The sequence below is a fragment of the Musa acuminata genome, unplaced genomic scaffold (genome assembly GCF_036884655.1).
Source record: "Musa acuminata AAA Group cultivar baxijiao unplaced genomic scaffold, Cavendish_Baxijiao_AAA HiC_scaffold_1087, whole genome shotgun sequence".
NCBI classification, from domain to species: domain Eukaryota; kingdom Viridiplantae; phylum Streptophyta; class Magnoliopsida; order Zingiberales; family Musaceae; genus Musa; species Musa acuminata.
Genome location: NW_027021301.1, coordinates 153,115 through 175,941, shown reverse-complemented (window position 1 = coordinate 175,941; position 22,827 = coordinate 153,115). Strand labels below are relative to the sequence as shown.

At 39.1% G+C, this 22,827-nt stretch overlaps 1 protein-coding gene across 5 annotated transcripts; it reads left to right on the top strand.

The window, feature by feature from the left end:
* Positions 1-8,859: 8,859 nt before the first annotated feature.
* LOC135666360 (uncharacterized) lies at positions 8,860-15,658 on the top strand. 5 transcript variants are annotated; one of them, XM_065177936.1, is made up of 4 exons: positions 8,860-9,408; positions 14,806-14,909; positions 15,026-15,147; positions 15,225-15,658. In XM_065177936.1, the coding sequence occupies exons 1-4, from the start codon at positions 9,393-9,395 to the stop codon at positions 15,535-15,537; spliced, it is 555 nt and encodes a 184-aa protein (XP_065034008.1). In that variant the 5' UTR covers positions 8,860-9,392; the 3' UTR covers positions 15,538-15,658. The 5 variants fall into 5 exon arrangements, 2 of the variants coding, with proteins under 2 accessions (XP_065034008.1, XP_065034007.1); XM_065177935.1 differs by having other exon boundaries at positions 14,800-14,909; XR_010509778.1 differs by having other exon boundaries at positions 8,866-9,408; positions 14,800-14,909; positions 15,021-15,147; positions 15,225-15,656.
* The last annotated feature ends 7,169 nt before the right edge of the window (positions 15,659-22,827 follow it).

Genomic DNA, 22,827 nt, shown 5'->3' with positions numbered 1-22,827 from the left:
GATTGATCAAACTAGATATTCAAGGTTTTTGCCATTCATGAGGAGTTTTTTCGTCAAATTCGATGAAATCCTTAGAAGCATCATAGATCCGGTTAAACAAAGAAGAAGATAGTAGTGAACTTGCATCTGGCCCATATGAAGGACCAATTAACATCAATGCCTAAGAGATGCTCTTTCCAGTGAAAGGGCCATCCAATTGGCTCTTCTTGGAAGGCGGAGGGGCATTGGAAGGATCCCGATGGAGTGGCCCATTTTTCTTGGTACTTGCCAAAGGAGAAAACCTTAGGGGTCTGGCTTGGCATCACTCTAGGAACCCTAACTGAAGGGATCGACACCACAGAAGAAGATGATGACACCCTAGGGAGGGGAACAACAATGGATGCAAGGAGAGAGCCAAGTAGGGGATGTGAAGCCAGTAGTTGGGGGCGGGGGGGGGTGGGGAAGGGTGTGGTTGGGTCGCATCAAAGGTGGAATTAAGGAGGGAGAAGGCAATGGGGTTGTCCTTATCGCCTTAGAAACCCAGAGCTTCTCTCTCTAAGGAAAGAAGAGAGTTCCCTACTCTCTCACAAATTTATTTAATGCATTACAATCGACCATATCTTGTTCAGAACTTCACGGTTAGCCCCCAATTCCCTTCTCGCACTTTTCTAGTTCGAAAACCCTAAAGAAGATGCAGTGCAAGATTCTTTTCCGCCATCAATCTGGTCCTCATGATTAATCTAGGACTATGTGTTTTTGCTGCTTATCGATCCGATTGATGTGATTCTCCCGATAAGCTCTAACTCTGATGGCTGCCCTCCCTCCGCAAGCGGACAACTTCTAGATCACCCTTGTTCTTTCCCTCAGTGAGCTTTTTTTTTCCTCATAAATTTGATACTTTTGGTCATATTTTTATATGAAAAAGGTTTACTTGGTGGAATTGGTGGCACCTGCTATTTCTATTCTTCTGTTTCTCTTTGGAACAAATTGATTTATTTGTAGGACATGCTTAGATCATCACAAGAGGATGAAGGTAAAAAGTTTGCTATGAGGTTTGTTACCAATACTAGATATTTGCAAAGTTTTTAGCATTGTGGTGAGGCACTGCGGTTATATCTCTGAGACTTATGTGATGGTATATTTAATTTTGAAGTGTTCAATATTGGTTGGCATGTAGGACGAGCAACAACAAATTACTTTCATAGTGGAGGAATAGAAAGAGAAAAGTGAAAGATAATAACTAAAAATAATAAGCAAATGTATAACTATCCAATTGGCTCAAAGATAACACTCCTAGGATAGAAGTCTTGCACCTCCGCATGCCTCACAAGGTGGGAAAGGAAAAAAACTTGATTCATGGATCCTTTTTTTATTCATACATTACAATGTTATAGCCCATTTTTATATGCTCAAGTATAAGAATAAAAAGAAAATTACAGAAATTTAAAAAATTACAATCGCATCAAATCAAATATATGATATCTTGTTCTTCGTTTCTGATTTGATTTGAGAAATAGTCTTCCTCTCTTCATGATATTTTTGATTGATAATCTTTCATCTTTATAGAGATGAATCTTTAAGATATTCAATCAAGATTTGTAATTTTCAATAATATGATTTCTTTTTTGTTGTATTTTTTCTTTCTTTTTCTCCTCGTTGAGTAGATATTTTCATGTTATTACATATGTAAAATATCTCTAAACAAATTAAATTTATTTTATTAATAAATTAATTTAATTGCTCATGCATCATATTGTTTTACTGTTTCTTTTTCATTTCTGCTATTGAGCGAGCATGCACATGTGGAGATTTTGGAATCGAATGAATTGTTCCTTTAAAGTCAGAGACGATTGAATTTGATTGGCCTAGATGCATGCATAGCAATTCATGTGCAGAGTATAGTTTCATCAAAACTAAAATTTTAATTTCATTCTTCCTCAAATTAGTGACTATATTATGGATATATTAGATGACATTTTGGTCTCTTTGGTGTTTATGTAGCATTTACATGATGCCTTTTGTGGAAGTTGTATGATATACTGCCATGGTTGTTTTGACCAAATACAAAGTTTAATATGCTAATGAGTTAGTTTTAGTTCCAGAGCATGCTTCTGATGATTCTTGGTGTGATGATGGGCTTCTGAATGAAATCTCAGATGCTGACTTAAACAGAGAACAGAAGAGGCGTTATGATCAATTTTATACAGTATCCTTGCAATCTATAAATGATATGCATATCCTTTGTCCAAAACTCTTCATAGTAAAACTTTTAGGGCTTTAAACTTGAGGATGTATCATATGGAACCCTTGACAAAAGTTTATATGGGTTATCGAGATGGTATATCTGCAGGAAAGGAAGCTTCTGCCCAAGAGGGCTTCAACATTGGGTTTAAGCAATCTGCAAGCAGTGGTTACAAATGGGGAATTGTTAGAGGCATCACAAGGTGAAAAGTGATAGTATTTACTGATCTCTTTCTGCAGAAGAATTTTGGTATCTTATTTTTCCTACATTATTTCGTAGTGCATTTGTAAACCTCCCAGATCAATTCAAAGAAAAGTTAGTTAAGAAGCTTGAAGACAGATGCACGTTTCAAAGTCTTTACAAGCCCGTTCAAGAGATTTCCACGGACGATGCTCTGAGAATGTATCACTTTCAACTACAACAAGAAAATAAACAATCTCATCAAAGATCAAAAGCGACAGTATCATCGGCAATCGAAGATTTTGACTGCAATAAGTTAGACTTCTTTTTCAAGGAGCTTATGTTACTTGTAAGTGAGTCTTCTGAAATCAAAGCAAGTGTTGATGTTGTAAAAGGAGAGGAAGAAGAATGACCTTGATGTTGAAGTACTTGGAGGGATCGTTCAAATTCACTTACGTCTGAATTTTCTGGACAGATTGTAATTTTTTGATGGCCTCAGATTGCAATGAAAAGAACTGAACCATTGCTCCATTGCAGCATAATATATTTTGAGATTTTGCTTCAGAAAAATAGGTTCCAAATTTCAGAGTATTGACTATTCTTCCACTGGAACTGTGCCGTCATTTTTGGGAACGTTGAAAGCACTCATGGTTTGATAATAATCTCCTTCCGAAATGCAATACTTTTTCATTGTGTTTGATGTTGAGCATGGCCTTTCTTTTTCCTCCTAGTTTTGCACACTGTAAATATAAGCATAAGATGCTTCTCCAACAATAACGATAGAATCTGATGAGAGGTTAATCAAGTAGCACTATATTGAAATGAATGAGATACTATTTTCAAACTAATACAAACAACTCTTACACTTTTTTCTTTCCTTTTTTCTGAATAAATTTCTACTTTCAGAATGCATTTACTTCAGCTTTAAATTAACATCGTATTTCATTAATTAGATTTTTTTTTACACTAAGTTAAAGTCATATGGTTGAGTTTTTCTGATCTTTCTTATGTATTTAGCAAGTCAATTCAATAGCCATAAATTTTTGATTTGCCAAATAAATCAGCAATTACCAACTTAACTCTCTTTGACCTTTAATTAATTGTAATCTTAGATGTCTAAGCATATTACAACTATGTCATGCTCCACAATATAGTATTTGTATAAATTATAAATTATAAAATATAAGTCTCATTAAATGTATTCATGTGTATAATTCTAGATTAATTATATATTATTTTTATAATTAATTATTATTTTTGAATGTGTCGGAGAATATTAAATCATATTGTCTTAGCATCTAGTAAAATCGGAGTCAGAATATCCAATGATCTTCAAATGGTCTGATCTCCCATATGATCTTTTGTTCTCTTTAAATATCTCATGACTCTTTTAGCTACATTCCAATGATTCATTCCATGATTGCTTAAGTATCTATCTAACATTCCAACAATGTACATTATATCTTGACGCGTACAAACCTGTGCATACATTAGACTCCCTAAAGCTAATGCATAGGAAATCTTCTGCATTTCTTAAGTTTCCAGATTTTTTTTAAGGCACTAATTGAGACTGAACTTGTCTCCCTTTGTGATAGGGGTGTCTCCTGGTTTACAATCCTATATGCTAAACCTTTTGAGTACTTTATCGATATAGTTCCTTTGTAATAATCCTAGAATACCTCGCGATCTATCTCGGTGTATCTTGATTCCTAATACAAAAGGGGTATCACCAAGATCTTTCATCTCAAAATTTCTAGATAAAAATCTCTTGGTTTCGTGCAATATGTCTATATCATTAGTGGCAAGCAGAATGTCATCCATATAAAATATAAGTAAAATAAATTTGCTCCCACTGAATTTATGATACATGCAATCATCAACAACATTCATCTTAAAACCAAATGAGATAATTACTTGATGAAATTTGTGATACTACTAAAAGGATGTTTGTTTTGTTAGGATCGAAATCGGCACTAAGAGGGGGGGAGTGTGAATTAGTGCTTACGATAAAAATTACATCGATTCGAAAATTTCGTTCGATAAAATCATATTGGAAATATGTTTAACTCGAAAACGTTCATAAAAATGTAATGAGCAAGTAAAGCAGTTTGCAATAAAGGTAAAAAACAAAATATAAATACAAACTAAGTTTTATAGTGGTTCGATCATCGTGACCTGCATCCACTCCTGATTCCTCTTCACTCAAGGCCATCGGCTTTCACTATCGATCTTCTTTCAACGGAGGAAGATCAACTATCCTTTTACACCCATTTTCTCCTTTTCACCGGTTTAGGAGATAACCTTTACAACCTCACCTCTCTCTTAAACTTCATATATAATACTGAGAGCTTGAGACGAGTTTTTATAATATTACTATAGCATTTTTCTTTTCTTTAACTCACAATTGATGTGTTTACTGAGTAAGGATGAGTAGGGCTTTTTTAGGCCCCAAATGAATTCAAATTTAGGGACCAAATGATCTCATCTTGGGTTTTCGGGGTACTAGCAATACCACCGCCTGCTAGTTTGAGACTAGGTGGTACCATCGCCTAACACAGTCTGGGAGATTGTATCTGAGCAATATTATCACCTAAACTGGCAGTGTCACAGCTTGGGCCAACTATGGGTCACTAATTGGGCCTTCCACTTGGCCCAAAATAACCCCAATTCAGGCCGAGTTAACCCATAATTGAGTTGGTCTAATTACATTCTAAACAATCCAATTAGAACTAAAACTACTTCGATCTAGACAAATTATTATAAGTAAGAATTCTAAGTTATCCAACATGTCATTGGTTCATCCGATGCTTCACCCGAACCTTCGGCATATCGTCCTCTCTTATGATGTATTGCCCAATCGACATGTTGATATCCGCAACACCCGATCTCCTTAGTGCAATGTCTGATCCTTTTGGCCCGATGCTCGAACTCATGGCACGAAGCCTTCTGCTGATATGTCGACCATTCCTCCGGTCCGACATCCAATCTTCTGACATGTTCCATTTTAGCCCAACTTTTGATTCCACCGCTTTAATCAATTTATCTTTCCTGATTGAATATAGTCCTACGTCACTTAAATGTACATTAGATCGTAAACTCATTAATTGATTTCATCGTCAAAATCCAAGATTCAATATGTTTTATCTCATAGATAGATTTTATCAATTTACATATTATTTTCTTTAGGTTCTTTTGATACAAAGTATTCTGGTTGTACCATATAAATTATTTCATCAATATTTCCATTGAGAATTGTTATTTTGACATCCATCTAAAAGAGCTCCAAATCAAAATGTGTGGCTAAAGCCATAATTATTCTAAAAGAGTCATTCGTTAAAACCGGAGAGGTTTATTTAAAGTCAATCCCTTCTTTTTGAGTATAGCCCTTTGCCACAAGACGTGCATTATATCTCTCCACATTACCATTAGAATCCCCTTTGGTTTTAAAAATTCATTTACAACCAATAGGTTTCACTCCTTCTAGTAATGGGACAAGTTCTCAAACTTTATTGTCTTGTATGGACTTATACTCTTGATTCATTGCTTTAATCCACTTATCAGAATTGGAATCCTCTATGGCTTGACAGAAGTTGATTGGATCATCTTCCATCATATCACTACTTTTTTCATGTTCCCAGAGAAATACCATATAATCATATGAAATGACACTCCTCCTTACCCTAATGGATCATCACAAAGGTGCTAGCTCTTGTGGCATATGTTCTTATGGATGTTGAGTTTGATCCTCATGAATAATTTTCTTATACTATATGAGAGTTGAAATAACTATATCCTTTTGAGGTATTGAATTTACCACATCAGTGGCAACTATATAAATTGGATTAAATTGAACCAATTCTTCCTCAAACGTAAAGTCTTTAACCTTATTTCTCCCCCCAAACTCAATATCCTTGTAGCAATACTCGTCTCAAAAATATTTATTGATTTGGGATTATAAAATTTGTACCCCTTAGATCGTTCAGAATAACCAATAAAATAATTGCTTATTGTTTGGGGTTCCAATTTCTTTTCGTTAGGCCTGTAAAGCCTTGTCTTAGATAGACAACCTATGAAAGTGTCTTAGACTAGGCTTTCTTCCGGTCCAAAGCTCATAAGGTGTTTTTGTAGTTGCTTTAATTGGTACTCTATAAGAATGTAAGCTATAGTTTTTATTGCTTCTCTTCAGGGTGACTCTGGCAAAGTAGATTAAAAAATCATATTTCTTACTATGTCTTTAAGTATGCAGTTTCGTCTTTCAACTACACCATTCATGTTAGGTGACCTTGGCATTTTATACAGAGGGATAATTCCACACTCCTCTAAGCATAGAGCAAATGGTCCTCGACGTTATTCACTTGAGCCGTCATTTCTGTTGTAATATTCCCCTCCACGGTTAGATCTAATGCTTTATATATATATATATATATATATATATATATATATATATATATATATATATATATATATATATATATATATATATATATATATATATATATATATATTCACTGTTGAATTAGATGCGGTCATCAAATTTGTGATCAAGATCGTAGGATCATGTGATCCTACGGCCCAGATTGAGATTTGGAGCTGGACCTGACGTTTGAATCGGATACAAAGCTTGACTAGAATGGAGTTACGAGTTGACTTAGAGTCGGTCGATTCAACTTAAGCAAGTTGGGATATAAATGTTTTGAAAAAGAAATAACGTGTCACGGCCTTCTTGGTGGTGCGCGATTGTAGGCGAACCCTAGTGGAAATACCAATCTCCAGCTCCGCAAACGAGATCAGGAATCACGGCCCACGCTCTCCTCTCCTCTCCTCCCTCTCTCTCCACCATCCTAAATACTTCACTCCTCCCTCTCCCGCGCAGCCAACCCCTTATTCCCAATGACTTGATTGAAGACGGCGGGTTTCAAAGTTGGTGAGGAGGTGCCGATGAAGGAGGAGGACGAGTTTATGCTTTTACGAAATTGCTTCCTCGAGACCTCCTCGACATTAATCTCGTTGATAAAAGGTTCTGGTTCGATTCAAGTGATATGGATTGTTGTTATTTTGGTTTGCTCTTCATGGTATTGTTCTGTTATCGAGTGATGAGGGTTTGTTCATTTTTGTTTTCATATCCTCGTTGCCAAGAAAATAGTTCTAAGACAGAGAGAGAGCGCCGACAAACATTTCAATTCGTGTCAAAACCGACGTAGACTAACTTACCAAAAATCGAAAGCTTAAAATAAATTAATTTTTTATAAATAAAATATTAATTTGATTATGTTGTTGTAAGCTCATTTACAAGATGAGTATTTGACCCTAAGGTTTTCTCCTTTGGCAAGTACCAAGAAAAATGGCGACGCACGGACGTGAGGGGATCATTAAAACGCACGGACGGACGTGAGGGGATCATTAAATCGCACGGACGTGAGGGGATCATTAAAACGCACGGACGTGAGGGGATCATTAAAACGCACGTCCGTGCGTCGCCACCAACAGCGAAATAGGAGCGGGCGAGGAACGTGAGGGGATCATTAAAACGCACGGACGTGAGGGGATCATTAAATCGCAACTACAGAGAGAAGCAGTGTAGAACGAGGAGGTCGAGGAGCAGTGACGGCCAGGACCGAAGAGCCAAGTAAGAATCCGCCATTTCCACCGTCTCTCTCTCTCACTCTCCCTGCCTCCGGGGGTGATATGGCGAGGGCGTCTCATGCTTAGTGACGCGGTTGATATCGGATTCGGGGAGTGGCCTCCGGAGCCGTCGGATCCTGGTGGGGTTGCAGCCGCCGCCGTTCTCCCTGTAGTTGCGATTTAATGATCCCCTCACGTCCGTGCGTTTTAATGATCCCCTCACGTTCCTCGCCCGCTCCTATTTCGCTGTTGGTGGCGACGCACGGACGTGCGTTTTAATGATCCCCTCACGTCCGTGCGTTTTAATGATCCCCTCACGTCCGTGCGATTTAATGATCCCCTCACGTCCGTCCGTGCGTTTTAATGATCCCCTCACGTCCGTGCGTCACCATTTTGAGCGGAGAACGCACGGACGTGAGGGGATCATTAAAACGCACGGACGTGAGGGGATCATTAAAACGCACGTCCGTGCGTCGCCACCAACAGCGAAATAGGAGCGGGCGAGGAACGTGAGGGGATCATTAAAACGCACGGACGTGAGGGGATCATTAAATCGCAACTACAGGGAGAACGGCGGCGGCTGCAACCCCACCCGGATCCGACGGCTCCGGAGGCCACTCCCCGAATCCGATATCAACCGCGTCACTAAGCATGAGACGCCCTCGCCATATCACCCCCGGAGGCAGGGAGAGTGAGAGAGAGAGACGGTGGAAATGGCGGATTCTTACTTGGCTCTTCGGTCCTGGCCGTCACTGCTCCTCGACCTCCTCGTTCTACACTGCTTCTCTCTGTAGTTGCGATTTAATGATCCCCTCACGTCCGTGCGTCGCCACCAACAGCGAAATAGGAGCGGGCGAGGAAGACGAGATCGAGAGACGGAGCTTCACTCGTCCCACCCAGTTGTCCTGCTCGTCGAAAACCCCTACCTTTGCTCCTCAGGCGATCGATCCCGTCGTCGGGCCCTGCCCCCAGGTTTGCCTCCACTCCTTTCTCCTACCCCGTTCCTATTGCGACGCATTGATATGCTCTTGTTTCTTTTGCTATGGAGCTCGTCTCGATTTCCGTTTAATTGCTCAGGGTTGTATTTGTTCTGCGTGGATTCTCGGTTCTATTTGGATTACGCCTTTTCTTCTATGTTTCTCGTGAGGTTCATCGTGGCGGATCCTCTTGGGAAATCTCAATTAGGGTTTGGATTGTGGGGGCGTGGGGCTTTAATTTGATTAATTATGTTATTTGGATTGTTGATTGCTCGAATTTGGATGGTGAATCACGGGAAGTGCCATTGTGTAACATTTATTTATGTTTTGTAGATAAGAGTTTTTGGTCCTTCCGCAGCTACTCAAGTGCTCGGCCTATTGTCAGAGCTGGAATGGAGGGCATAAATGGTATATAAACTTGGTCTTGTTTTTCATTGTTTAGCTATAAGTTGTTGTCAACTTGTTGTCAAAGCTTTGGGAGTTGAGATGCATTAAAGAGAGTTTGCAATTTTGTTACAAGCATTGATTGAAAAGGCGCTAGGTGCCAAAAGGTGCTAAGGTTCAAAAACGTCCGAGGTGCTAGGCGTTCGTCTGAGTGAAGCGAGACGCTAAAATATAAAAATATATAATATAATTAATAAATATATTTATTTAAATAAAAATATATCATTTATTCTGAAACCTAATAATAATTTTAAATAAATAAAAATTAATAGTATTAAAATCAAAATAATATATTATTAATCTAATAAATAAAAATACTATTACTAGTATATAGTTAGTAGCAAGGTCTATCATACCGAAGCGTACCATCCGTACCCGGCGGTACGTACCGATCCGATAGGTTACCGGTATGCGGATCGCCCGATACCGCTACAGTGCTACAGTATGAAAAAAGTATAAAATTGTTCGGTACGCCCTGATGTACCGCCCGGTACACCGGTACCGTACCGTACCGTACCGAGCTCGGGTCGAAACGCCTGTACGGTACGGTACGACGAACCTTGGTTAGTAGCATATTGTTAATATATTGATAACAGTATACTATTGAAGTAAGAAGAGTGTGAGTAAGAGGAAGACTGAGGCTACTGACTGAGAGCAGCGGCAGCGGTAGCAACGAGAAGCGATAGTGGCAGCGGCAGCGGTAGCGGCGAGCGATGGCAACGGGAGCGGCGACAGTGGCAACGACAGTGGTAGTAACGAGTAGCGGGAGTAGGAGCGGCGAGCGGCGATAGTGGCAGCAGCAGCAGTAGTAGCGAGCAGAGGCAGCGGGAGCGGCAACAGTGTCAACGGGAGCAGGAGTGGCGAGCGACGATAGTGGCAGCGACAGCAGTAACAGCGAGTAGTGGCAGCGGGAGTGGCGATAGTGGCAGCGGTAGCAGCGAGCAGGGGGGAGCGAGAGCGGGAGCGGCGAGCGACGACAGTGGCAGCGGCAGCGAGAGCAAGAGCGACGAGCGACGATAGTGGCAGCGATAGCGGTAGCAGTGGCAGCGGCAGTGGGAGTGGAAGTGGCGAGCGGGGTTAGAGTTGGGGAAGTCGTGAGAAGAAGGCTGATATCGGTGCTTTAGTTGGTTCGATTGGACCAACTAAAGCACCGGAGATTGAACCAGACCTAAAACGCTGGTTCGGTCGCTGGGTTTAACCCGGGTGCTCGCCCGACGCCTGGGCTCGGGCGAGCGCCCAAGCGACGCGCTTCGGGCCTCCCCTCGCTTAGGAAGATGAACTTGACTTCGATATTTTCTGTTTCTATATCACTTTATTTCAATGCTTGGCAACACTGATATATCTAAGCTTGCATGCTGCTTTACTTCACTTAAGAGGTATATCTTTTAGAAAGCTTTAATCTGATTTTGGATTCCAATTTTAGGCTGCAGTACACTAGAAACTTGTTATGGACTGCTAACAATCTTGACATGTTTATGTTTTATCAATGAAATCAACCATAAAATTGCTTTTATTTTCATATACAACAGTTCTTAACTCTGAAAATAAAAAGTATGTAATGTCAGCAGTAGGTTGACATAAAGGAAAACTTGCATATACCTCCATAGTATAATAGCAAGAAATAATGTGTGAAGAATAGGGTTTCAGTTTCCTCACCTTCTTAACCATTTGCATTTGCAAACATGGGATAATAGTGATGGACTATTCAACTCTACTATGCAACTCTAACAATTGTGACTTGTCTGTATATATTGTGCAATTGTGACTTCACGCAAGATGCACAAGATGACACAGGAGAGTTCAAGAATGAAGATATAAAGATATCTTGATGTATTTTTTTTCGAGATGATGTGGAATTTATAATTGTCTCACTTTGATATTGATTTTCGGATAAAATAAAGATTGTAATGTGAAGTTTCAAATATCAATAATTTTATCTTGAATTTATGAAAAAGTTTTGGTATGATTTTGAAATTATTAAAAATTGATAGGTAATTAATAAAATTATTATTGACAGTATAGTGACACTCAAATAATCCATTACTAATTTTTTTTATATTTTAGTGACAGGTCAAGCCATCACTAAATTATTATTATCTTTTCCATTTAATCAGTAAGAGTTAATTATATTGTCACTAAAATTGTTAGTCAATTCTTTTAGTGACAGAAGTGTTCATAACCAATTGTTGTCACAGAAATATTAATTTATCAATTTATTTATTTTTAGCGATAGAATTTAATGTTTTAGCTACAAATATAAACTATCACTAAAAACTATAATTTAATGACATATGTGTCTTTTTTTGTTACTAAAACTTTTAGCCACGAGATCTATGCTGACGGAAGCTAGTGATGGCTCATTTTGCACTAATTCTTTTAGTGACAACTTTTGTTCATGGTTAATAACTATTTTTCTTATAGTGTAGGGGGCATGTGACCTGTATGTGTGCCAATATCTCAAGGAGCAGAGGAAACCAATGGCCTCGATCGCTTCCTCGACATGGCACCACCCCACCCCCCTATTCCGATCGATTTCGATCAGCGTTGGCTTGGCTGTGCCGACGACCAATCGGGCAACGCTTCTCAACTTTAATCCATGGACCAAAGAGGTCCAGCTCTAAGTGAGAAGACCCAACCTCCCTTAGGGTAATAGAGCCATCTAAATCGGAAGGGGGTTGCTCCACACCCTTTTGGGGGTCGGCCTTGTGAGAAGAGTCCAGAAAAACAAGGGAGGAAGTCAAAGAAGTCATCGAAACTAGAGGGCAAATCCACTTTATGACCCACACAACTATACTTGAAACACACCAAAGGTAAATTCTCATATGAAACAGTTTGGAAAATTCCTTTCTTTAGGTGACCCAGTCATACTGCTTATGGGGTTTTGAAAGATCGATTTCTATACTAACCTTACATATCGACCCCTTTCAAACGAGAAAGAACATTCATCATTCTTTAGGGGACGACCTAGGAGAGAACCAAGATTAATAACACATTCTGTTCCAGTACTCCAAAGGAAGATTGACGAACTACACCTAGATAGGGACAGATGAGATCCTCTCTGTGAGAGGCTGGAAATTAGCTTTCTTGGGCATCAGATACAAAACCTCCCCTCGAATGGTCCATGGTCCCTCGGTGAGGATGCGAACAACCTCCGCTTTAGAAAAAAATTGAAAGCAAATAAAAACCTTAAGCCAAATTGATCACTTGGGACACCAAAGAACATTTCCATTAGTGAGAAACCACATATTTCAGGAAATCCAAAGTCGAAGTCGGAGGAAATGATTGATCAAACTAGATATTCAAGGTTTTTGCCATTCATGAGGAGTTTTTTCGTCAAATTCGATGAAATCCTTAGAAGCATCATAGATCCGGTTAAACAAAGAAGAAGATAGTAGTGAACTTGCATCTGGCCCATATGAAGGACCAATTAACATCAATGCCTAAGAGATGCTCTTTCCAGTGAAAGGGCCATCCAATTGGCTCTTCTTGGAAGGCGGAGGGGCATTGGAAGGATCCCGATGGAGTGGCCCATTTTTCTTGGTACTTGCCAAAGGAGAAAACCTTAGGGGTCTGGCTTGGCATCACTCCAGGAACCCTAACTGAAGGGATCGACACCACAGAAGAAGATGATAACACCCTAGGGAGGGGAACAACAATGGATGCAAGGAGAGAGCCAAGTAGGGGATGTGAAGCCAGTAGTTGGGGGCGGGGGGGGGTGGGGAAGGGTGTGGTTGGGTCGCATCAAAGGTGGAATTAAGGAGGGAGAAGGCAATGGGGTTGTCCTTATCGCCTTAGAAACCCAGAGCTTCTCTCTCTAAGGAAAGAAGAGAGTTCCCTACTCTCTCACAAATTTATTTAATGCATTACAATCGACCATATCTTGTTCAGAACTTCACGGTTAGCCCCCAATTCCCTTCTCGCACTTTTCTAGTTCGAAAACCCTAAAGAAGATGCAGTGCAAGATTCTTTTCCGCCATCAATCTGGTCCTCATGATTAATCTAGGACTATGTGTTTTTGCTGCTTATCGATCCGATTGATGTGATTCTCCCGATAAGCTCTAACTCTGATGGCTGCCCTCCCTCCGCAAGCGGACAACTTCTAGATCACCCTTGTTCTTTCCCTCAGTGAGCTTTTTTTTTCCTCATAAATTTGATACTTTTGGTCATATTTTTATATGAAAAAGGTTTACTTGGTGGAATTGGTGGCACCTGCTATTTCTATTCTTCTGTTTCTCTTTGGAACAAATTGATTTATTTGTAGGACATGCTTAGATCATCACAAGAGGATGAAGGTAAAAAGTTTGCTATGAGGTTTGTTACCAATACTAGATATTTGCAAAGTTTTTAGCATTGTGGTGAGGCACTGCGGTTATATCTCTGAGACTTATGTGATGGTATATTTAATTTTGAAGTGTTCAATATTGGTTGGCATGTAGGACGAGCAACAACAAATTACTTTCATAGTGGAGGAATAGAAAGAGAAAAGTGAAAGATAATAACTAAAAATAATAAGCAAATGTATAACTATCCAATTGGCTCAAAGATAACACTCCTAGGATAGAAGTCTTGCACCTCCGCATGCCTCACAAGGTGGGAAAGGAAAAAAACTTGATTCATGGATCCTTTTTTTATTCATACATTACAATGTTATAGCCCATTTTTATATGCTCAAGTATAAGAATAAAAAGAAAATTACAGAAATTTAAAAAATTACAATCGCATCAAATCAAATATATGATATCTTGTTCTTCGTTTCTGATTTGATTTGAGAAATAGTCTTCCTCTCTTCATGATATTTTTGATTGATAATCTTTCATCTTTATAGAGATGAATCTTTAAGATATTCAATCAAGATTTGTAATTTTCAATAATATGATTTCTTTTTTGTTGTATTTTTTCTTTCTTTTTCTCCTCGTTGAGTAGATATTTTCATGTTATTACATATGTAAAATATCTCTAAACAAATTAAATTTATTTTATTAATAAATTAATTTAATTGCTCATGCATCATATTGTTTTACTGTTTCTTTTTCATTTCTGCTATTGAGCGAGCATGCACATGTGGAGATTTTGGAATCGAATGAATTGTTCCTTTAAAGTCAGAGACGATTGAATTTGATTGGCCTAGATGCATGCATAGCAATTCATGTGCAGAGTATAGTTTCATCAAAACTAAAATTTTAATTTCATTCTTCCTCAAATTAGTGACTATATTATGGATATATTAGATGACATTTTGGTCTCTTTGGTGTTTATGTAGCATTTACATGATGCCTTTTGTGGAAGTTGTATGATATACTGCCATGGTTGTTTTGACCAAATACAAAGTTTAATATGCTAATGAGTTAGTTTTAGTTCCAGAGCATGCTTCTGATGATTCTTGGTGTGATGATGGGCTTCTGAATGAAATCTCAGATGCTGACTTAAACAGAGAACAGAAGAGGCGTTATGATCAATTTTATACAGTATCCTTGCAATCTATAAATGATATGCATATCCTTTGTCCAAAACTCTTCATAGTAAAACTTTTAGGGCTTTAAACTTGAGGATGTATCATATGGAACCCTTGACAAAAGTTTATAAGGGTTATCGAGATGGTATATCTGCAGGAAAGGAAGCTTCTGCCCAAGAGGGCTTCAACATTGGGTTTAAGCAATCTGCAAGCAGTGGTTACAAATGGGGAATTGTTAGAGGCATCACAAGGTGAAAAGTGATAGTATTTACTGATCTCTTTCTGCAGAAGAATTTTGGTATCTTATTTTTCCTACATTATTTCGTAGTGCATTTGTAAACCTCCCAGATCAATTCAAAGAAAAGTTAGTTAAGAAGCTTGAAGACAGATGCACGTTTCAAAGTCTTTACAAGCCCGTTCAAGAGATTTCCACGGACGATGCTCTGAGAATGTATCACTTTCAACTACAACAAGAAAATAAACAATCTCATCAAAGATCAAAAGCGACAGTATCATCGGCAATCGAAGATTTTGACTGCAATAAGTTAGACTTCTTTTTCAAGGAGCTTATGTTACTTGTAAGTGAGTCTTCTGAAATCAAAGCAAGTGTTGATGTTGTAAAAGGAGAGGAAGAAGAATGACCTTGATGTTGAAGTACTTGGAGGGATCGTTCAAATTCACTTACGTCTGAATTTTCTGGACAGATTGTAATTTTTTGATGGCCTCAGATTGCAATGAAAAGAACTGAACCATTGCTCCATTGCAGCATAATATATTTTGAGATTTTGCTTCAGAAAAATAGGTTCCAAATTTCAGAGTATTGACTATTCTTCCACTGGAACTGTGCCGTCATTTTTGGGAACGTTGAAAGCACTCATGGTTTGATAATAATCTCCTTCCGAAATGCAATACTTTTTCATTGTGTTTGATGTTGAGCATGGCCTTTCTTTTTCCTCCTAGTTTTGCACACTGTAAATATAAGCATAAGATGCTTCTCCAACAATAACGATAGAATCTGATGAGAGGTTAATCAAGTAGCACTATATTGAAATGAATGAGATACTATTTTCAAACTAATACAAACAACTCTTACACTTTTTTCTTTCCTTTTTTCTGAATAAATTTCTACTTTCAGAATGCATTTACTTCAGCTTTAAATTAACATCGTATTTCATTAATTAGATTTTTTTTTACACTAAGTTAAAGTCATATGGTTGAGTTTTTCTGATCTTTCTTATGTATTTAGCAAGTCAATTCAATAGCCATAAATTTTTGATTTGCCAAATAAATCAGCAATTACCAACTTAACTCTCTTTGACCTTTAATTAATTGTAATCTTAGATGTCTAAGCATATTACAACTATGTCATGCTCCACAATATAGTATTTGTATAAATTATAAATTATAAATTATAAACTATAAGTCTCATTAAATGTATTCATGTGTATAATTCTAGATTAATTATATATTATTTTTATAATTAATTATTATTTTTGAATGTGTCGGAGAATATTAAATCATATTGTCTTAGCATCTAGTAAAATCGGAGTCAGAATATCCAATGATCTTCAAATGGTCTGATCTCCCATATGATCTTTTGTTCTCTTTAAATATCTCATGACTCTTTTAGCTACATTCCAATGATTCATTCCATGATTGCTTAAGTATCTATCTAACATTCCAACAATGTACATTATATCTTGACGCGTACAAACCTGTGCATACATTAGACTCCCTAAAGCTAATGCATAGGAAATCTTCTGCATTTCTTAAGTTTCCAGATTTTTTTTAAGGCACTAATTGAGACTGAACTTGTCTCTCTTTGTGATAGGGGTGTCTCCTGGTTTACAATCCTATATGCTAAACCTTTTGAGTACTTTATCGATATAGTTCCTTTGTAATAATCCTAGAATACCTCGCGATCTATCTCGGTGTATCTGGATTCCTAATACAAAAGGGGCATCACCAAGATCTTTCATCTCAAAATTTCTAGATAAAAATCTCTTGGTTTCGTGCAATATGTCTATATCATTAGTGGCAAGCAGAATGTCATCCATATAAAATATTAGTAAAATAAATTTGCTCCCACTGAATTTATGATACATGCAATCATCAACAACATTCATCTTAAAACCAAATGAGATAATTACTTGATGAAATTTGTGATACTACTAAAAGGATGTTTGTTTTGTTAGGATCGAAATCGGCACTAAGAGGGGGGGAGTGTGAATTAGTGCTTACGATAAAAATTACATCGATTCGAAAATTTCGTTCGATAAAATCATATTGGAAATATGTTTAACTCGAAAACGTTCATAAAAATGTAATGAGCAAGTAAAGCAGTTTGCAATAAAGGTAAAAAACAAAATATAAATACAAACTAAGTTTTATAGTGGTTCGATCATCGTGACCTGCATCCACTCCTGATTCCTCTTCACTCAAGGCCATCGGCTTTCACTATCGATCTTCTTTCAACGGAGGAAGATCAACTATCCTTTTACACCCATTTTCTCCTTTTCACCGGTTTAGGAGATAACCTTTACAACCTCACCTCTCTCTTAAACTTCATATATAATACTGAGAGCTTGAGACGAGTTTTTATAATATTACTATAGCATTTTTCTTTTCTTTAACTCACAATTGATGTGTTTACTGAGTAAGGATGAGTAGGGCTTTTTTAGGCCCCAAATGAATTCAAATTTAGGGACCAAATGATCTCATCTTGGGTTTTCGGGGTACTAGCAATACCACCGCCTGCTAGTTTGAGACTAGGTGGTACCATCGCCTAACACAGTCTGGGAGATTGTATCTGAGCAATATTATCACCTAAACTGGCAGTGTCACAGCTTGGGCCAACTATGGGTCACTAATTGGGCCTTCCACTTGGCCCAAAATAACCCCAATTCAGGCCGAGTTAACCCATAATTGAGTTGGTCTAATTACATTCTAAACAATCCAATTAGAACTAAAACTACTTCGATCTAGACAAATTATTATAAGTAAGAATTCTAAGTTATCCAACATGTCATTGGTTCATCCGATGCTTCACCCGAACCTTCGGCATATCGTCCTCTCTTATGATGTATTGCCCAATCGACATGTTGATATCCGCAACACCCGATCTCCTTAGTGCAATGTCTGATCCTTTTGGCCCGATGCTCGAACTCATGGCACGAAGCCTTCTGCTGATATGTCGACCATTCCTCCGGTCCGACATCCAATCTTCTGACATGTTCCATTTTAGCCCAACTTTTGATTCCACCGCTTTAATCAATTTATCTTTCCTGATTGAATATAGTCCTACGTCACTTAAATGTACATTAGATCGTAAACTCATTAATTGATTTCATCGTCAAAATCCAAGATTCAATATGTTTTATCTCATAGATAGATTTTATCAATTTACATATTATTTTCTTTAGGTTCTTTTGATACAAAGTATTCTGGTTGTACCATATAAATTATTTCATCAATATTTCCATTGAGAATTGTTATTTTGACATCCATCTAAAAGAGCTCCAAATCAAAATGTGTGGCTAAAGCCATAATTATTCTAAAAGAGTCATTCGTTAAAACCGGAGAGGTTTATTTAAAGTCAATCCCTTCTTTTTGAGTATAGCCCTTTGCCACAAGACGTGCATTATATCTCTCCACATTACCATTAGAATCCCCTTTGGTTTTAAAAATTCATTTACAACCAATAGGTTTCACTCCTTCTAGTAATGGGACAAGTTCTCAAACTTTATTGTCTTGTATGGACTTATACTCTTGATTCATTGCTTTAATCCACTTATCAGAATTGGAATCCTCTATGGCTTGACAGAAGTTGATTGGATCATCTTCCATCATATCACTACTTTTTTCATGTTCCCAGAGAAATACCATATAATCATATGAAATGACACTCCTCCTTACCCTAATGGATCATCACAAAGGTGCTAGCTCTTGTGGCATATGTTCTTATGGATGTTGAGTTTGATCCTCATGAATAATTTTCTTATACTATATGAGAGTTGAAATAACTATATCCTTTTGAGGTATTGAATTTACCACATCAGTGGCAACTATATAAATTGGATTAAATTGAACCAATTCTTCCTCAAACGTAAAGTCTTTAACCTTATTTCTCCCCCCAAACTCAATATCCTTGTAGCAATACTCGTCTCAAAAATATTTATTGATTTGGGATTATAAAATTTGTACCCCTTAGATCGTTCAGAATAACCAATAAAATAATTGCTTATTGTTTGGGGTTCCAATTTCTTTTCGTTAGGCCTGTAAAGCCTTGTCTTAGATAGACAACCTATGAAAGTGTCTTAGACTAGGCTTTCTTCCGGTCCAAAGCTCATAAGGTGTTTTTGTAGTTGCTTTAATTGGTACTCTATAAGAATGTAAGCTATAGTTTTTATTGCTTCTCTTCAGGGTGACTCTGGCAAAGTAGATTAAAAAATCATATTTCTTACTATGTCTTTAAGTATGCAGTTTCGTCTTTCAACTACACCATTCATGTTAGGTGACCTTGGCATTTTATACAGAGGGATAATTCCACACTCCTCTAAGCATAGAGCAAATGGTCCTCGACGTTATTCACTTGAGCCGTCATTTCTGTTGTAATATTCCCCTCCACGGTTAGATCTAATGCTTTATATATATATATATATATATATATATATTCACTGTTGAATTAGATGCGGTCATCAAATTTGTGATCAAGATCGTAGGATCATGTGATCCTACGGCCCAGATTGAGATTTGGAGCTGGACCTGACGTTTGAATCGGATACAAAGCTTGACTAGAATGGAGTTACGAGTTGACTTAGAGTCGGTCGATTCAACTTAAGCAAGTTGGGATATAAATGTTTTGAAAAAGAAATAACGTGTCACGGCCTTCTTGGTGGTGCGCGATTGTAGGCGAACCCTAGTGGAAATACCAATCTCCAGCTCCGCAAACGAGATCAGGAATCACGGCCCACGCTCTCCTCTCCTCTCCTCCCTCTCTCTCCACCATCCTAAATACTTCACTCCTCCCTCTCCCGCGCAGCCAACCCCTTATTCCCAATGACTTGATTGAAGACGGCGGGTTTCAAAGTTGGTGAGGAGGTGCCGATGAAGGAGGAGGACGAGTTTATGCTTTTAAGAAATTGCTTCCTCGAGACCTCCTCGACATTAATCTCGTTGATAAAAGGTTCTGGTTCGATTCAAGTGATATGGATTGTTGTTATTTTGGTTTGCTCTTCATGGTATTGTTCTGTTATCGAGTGATGAGGGTTTGTTCATTTTTGTTTTCATATCCTCGTTGCCAAGAAAATAGTTCTAAGACAGAGAGAGAGCGCCGACAAACATTTCAATTCGTGTCAAAACCGACGTAGACTAACTTACCAAAAATCGAAAGCTTAAAATAAATTAATTTTTTATAAATAAAATATTAATTTGATTATGTTGTTGTAAGCTCATTTACAAGATGAGTATTTGACCCTAAGGTTTTCTCCTTTGGCAAGTACCAAGAAAAATGGCGACGCACGGACGTGAGGGGATCATTAAAACGCACGGACGGACGTGAGGGGATCATTAAATCGCACGGACGTGAGGGGATCATTAAAACGCACGGACGTGAGGGGATCATTAAAACGCACGTCCGTGCGTCGCCACCAACAGCGAAATAGGAGCGGGCGAGGAACGTGAGGGGATCATTAAAACGCACGGACGTGAGGGGATCATTAAATCGCAACTACAGAGAGAAGCAGTGTAGAACGAGGAGGTCGAGGAGCAGTGACGGCCAGGACCGAAGAGCCAAGTAAGAATCCGCCATTTCCACCGTCTCTCTCTCTCACTCTCCCTGCCTCCGGGGGTGATATGGCGAGGGCGTCTCATGCTTAGTGACGCGGTTGATATCGGATTCGGGGAGTGGCCTCCGGAGCCGTCGGATCCTGGTGGGGTTGCAGCCGCCGCCGTTCTCCCTGTAGTTGCGATTTAATGATCCCCTCACGTCCGTGCGTTTTAATGATCCCCTCACGTTCCTCGCCCGCTCCTATTTCGCTGTTGGTGGCGACGCACGGACGTGCGTTTTAATGATCCCCTCACGTCCGTGCGTTTTAATGATCCCCTCACGTCCGTGCGATTTAATGATCCCCTCACGTCCGTCCGTGCGTTTTAATGATCCCCTCACGTCCGTGCGTCACCATTTTGAGCGGAGAACGCACGGACGTGAGGGGATCATTAAAACGCACGGACGTGAGGGGATCATTAAAACGCACGTCCGTGCGTCGCCACCAACAGCGAAATAGGAGCGGGCGAGGAACGTGAGGGGATCATTAAAACGCACGGACGTGAGGGGATCATTAAATCGCAACTACAGGGAGAACGGCGGCGGCTGCAACCCCACCCGGATCCGACGGCTCCGGAGGCCACTCCCCGAATCCGATATCAACCGCGTCACTGAGCATGAGACGCCCTCGCCATATCACCCCCGGAGGCAGGGAGAGTGAGAGAGAGAGACGGTGGGGTTCGGATTGGGTATCGAATCGGCAATAAGGAAGGATGAGTTGTGTCGACTTTAATCGTCCCAACTAGCTAAAAGGTTGAGAAAATTTAAAACTGATCTGAGTCATGTATGAAACTAAGCAAATTAGATTTGGGTTTGGTTTGATTAGACCTGATAAGTTTTGATATATCCCATAGACAAAAATTTAGGACCTTAGTTAAGTCGATTCGAATACCTTCGTTCTAGTTATAAGACATAGTTTTGTTCTGGATTGACTCATCACGGATGACCTTTATTGGCCATCTATATAGATCAGACTGATCCAACACACATGCATATACAAATAAATATTAGGTTTGGGTATCGAATTGAGGTTGAACCCAGATTGGGTCGGTGGGGTTCGGATTGAACCCAACCGCCGCTGCAGCTCTCAGGCTTATGGTCATCCACGTCTCCCATCGACAAGAATCCACGGACGAGGTTCCCTTACCTTTGCATCTTCTATATTGACGAGACCACTCTCATATCAATTTGAGACGCGCAACGCGGTCAATTGGCGTCCACGAGGCTGTCTATAATTATCATTCTTCGGTGTGATACGATGCGCTCGAGATGGGCCATATGAAGATGCAGCCAAAATTTTTTTACCGTTAGATTTACCAATCACACGAATCTCGATGCAATCACGCTGGCTTATACCCACTTCGATAGGATGCGCTCGACCTCACTGTATTGTTCCCTGGAAATACTTTTATGCACTTTAGCCCGGTACCTTACAAGCTACTCGCATTGTTATTGAAATCTTATGAACGGGGCCATTCTGGGTGGGCCATTGATGCGCTGGTATCTGCGCGGGTAACAATTTTGCATTCATGGGAATCGCTACAGATATGCCTCTCTTGTCCTCGTCTGCCTCTCCTTTCTCCGTTTCCATTTACCTCTTTATCTGTTGGTCGGAGAGGGGACCGCGAGATCCGCTTCTTCTCCATCGCCACCGCGAGATCCGCTTCTTCTCCATCGCCGCCGCCGCCTCTCTCCTCTCTCCTCTCTCACGGGGTTTCGTCGTTGCCTTCTAATCTGAGGTAGTTGTCGTGCTTGCCCTCTTGTGTTATTGGGTTTCTTCTACTTGTTTGTCTCAGAGGATGCAACCCTAGGTGTTGAATCGTCCTCGTGTGGTTAGATTCCCTTTATTGGGTTTTTTCTGGCTATGTTCTTGGATTGTTGTTTCTGCTTGCAACATCTTGTTAGTATTTTATTTTCTTGTCCTTGATTATTTGGTTGTTTCTTGGAAATCTAGGTTTTCATTTAATTGTACGCCTTTATAGCTTGCGAGTAGAATTAGCGCATAAGTTTAGGTAATATTGAGCTGAAATTGTCGCTATGCACATGATTGCTTCCAAATCTCCTTAAATGGTATCGTAATATAATACGAGAGATTAAATGGTGTGCA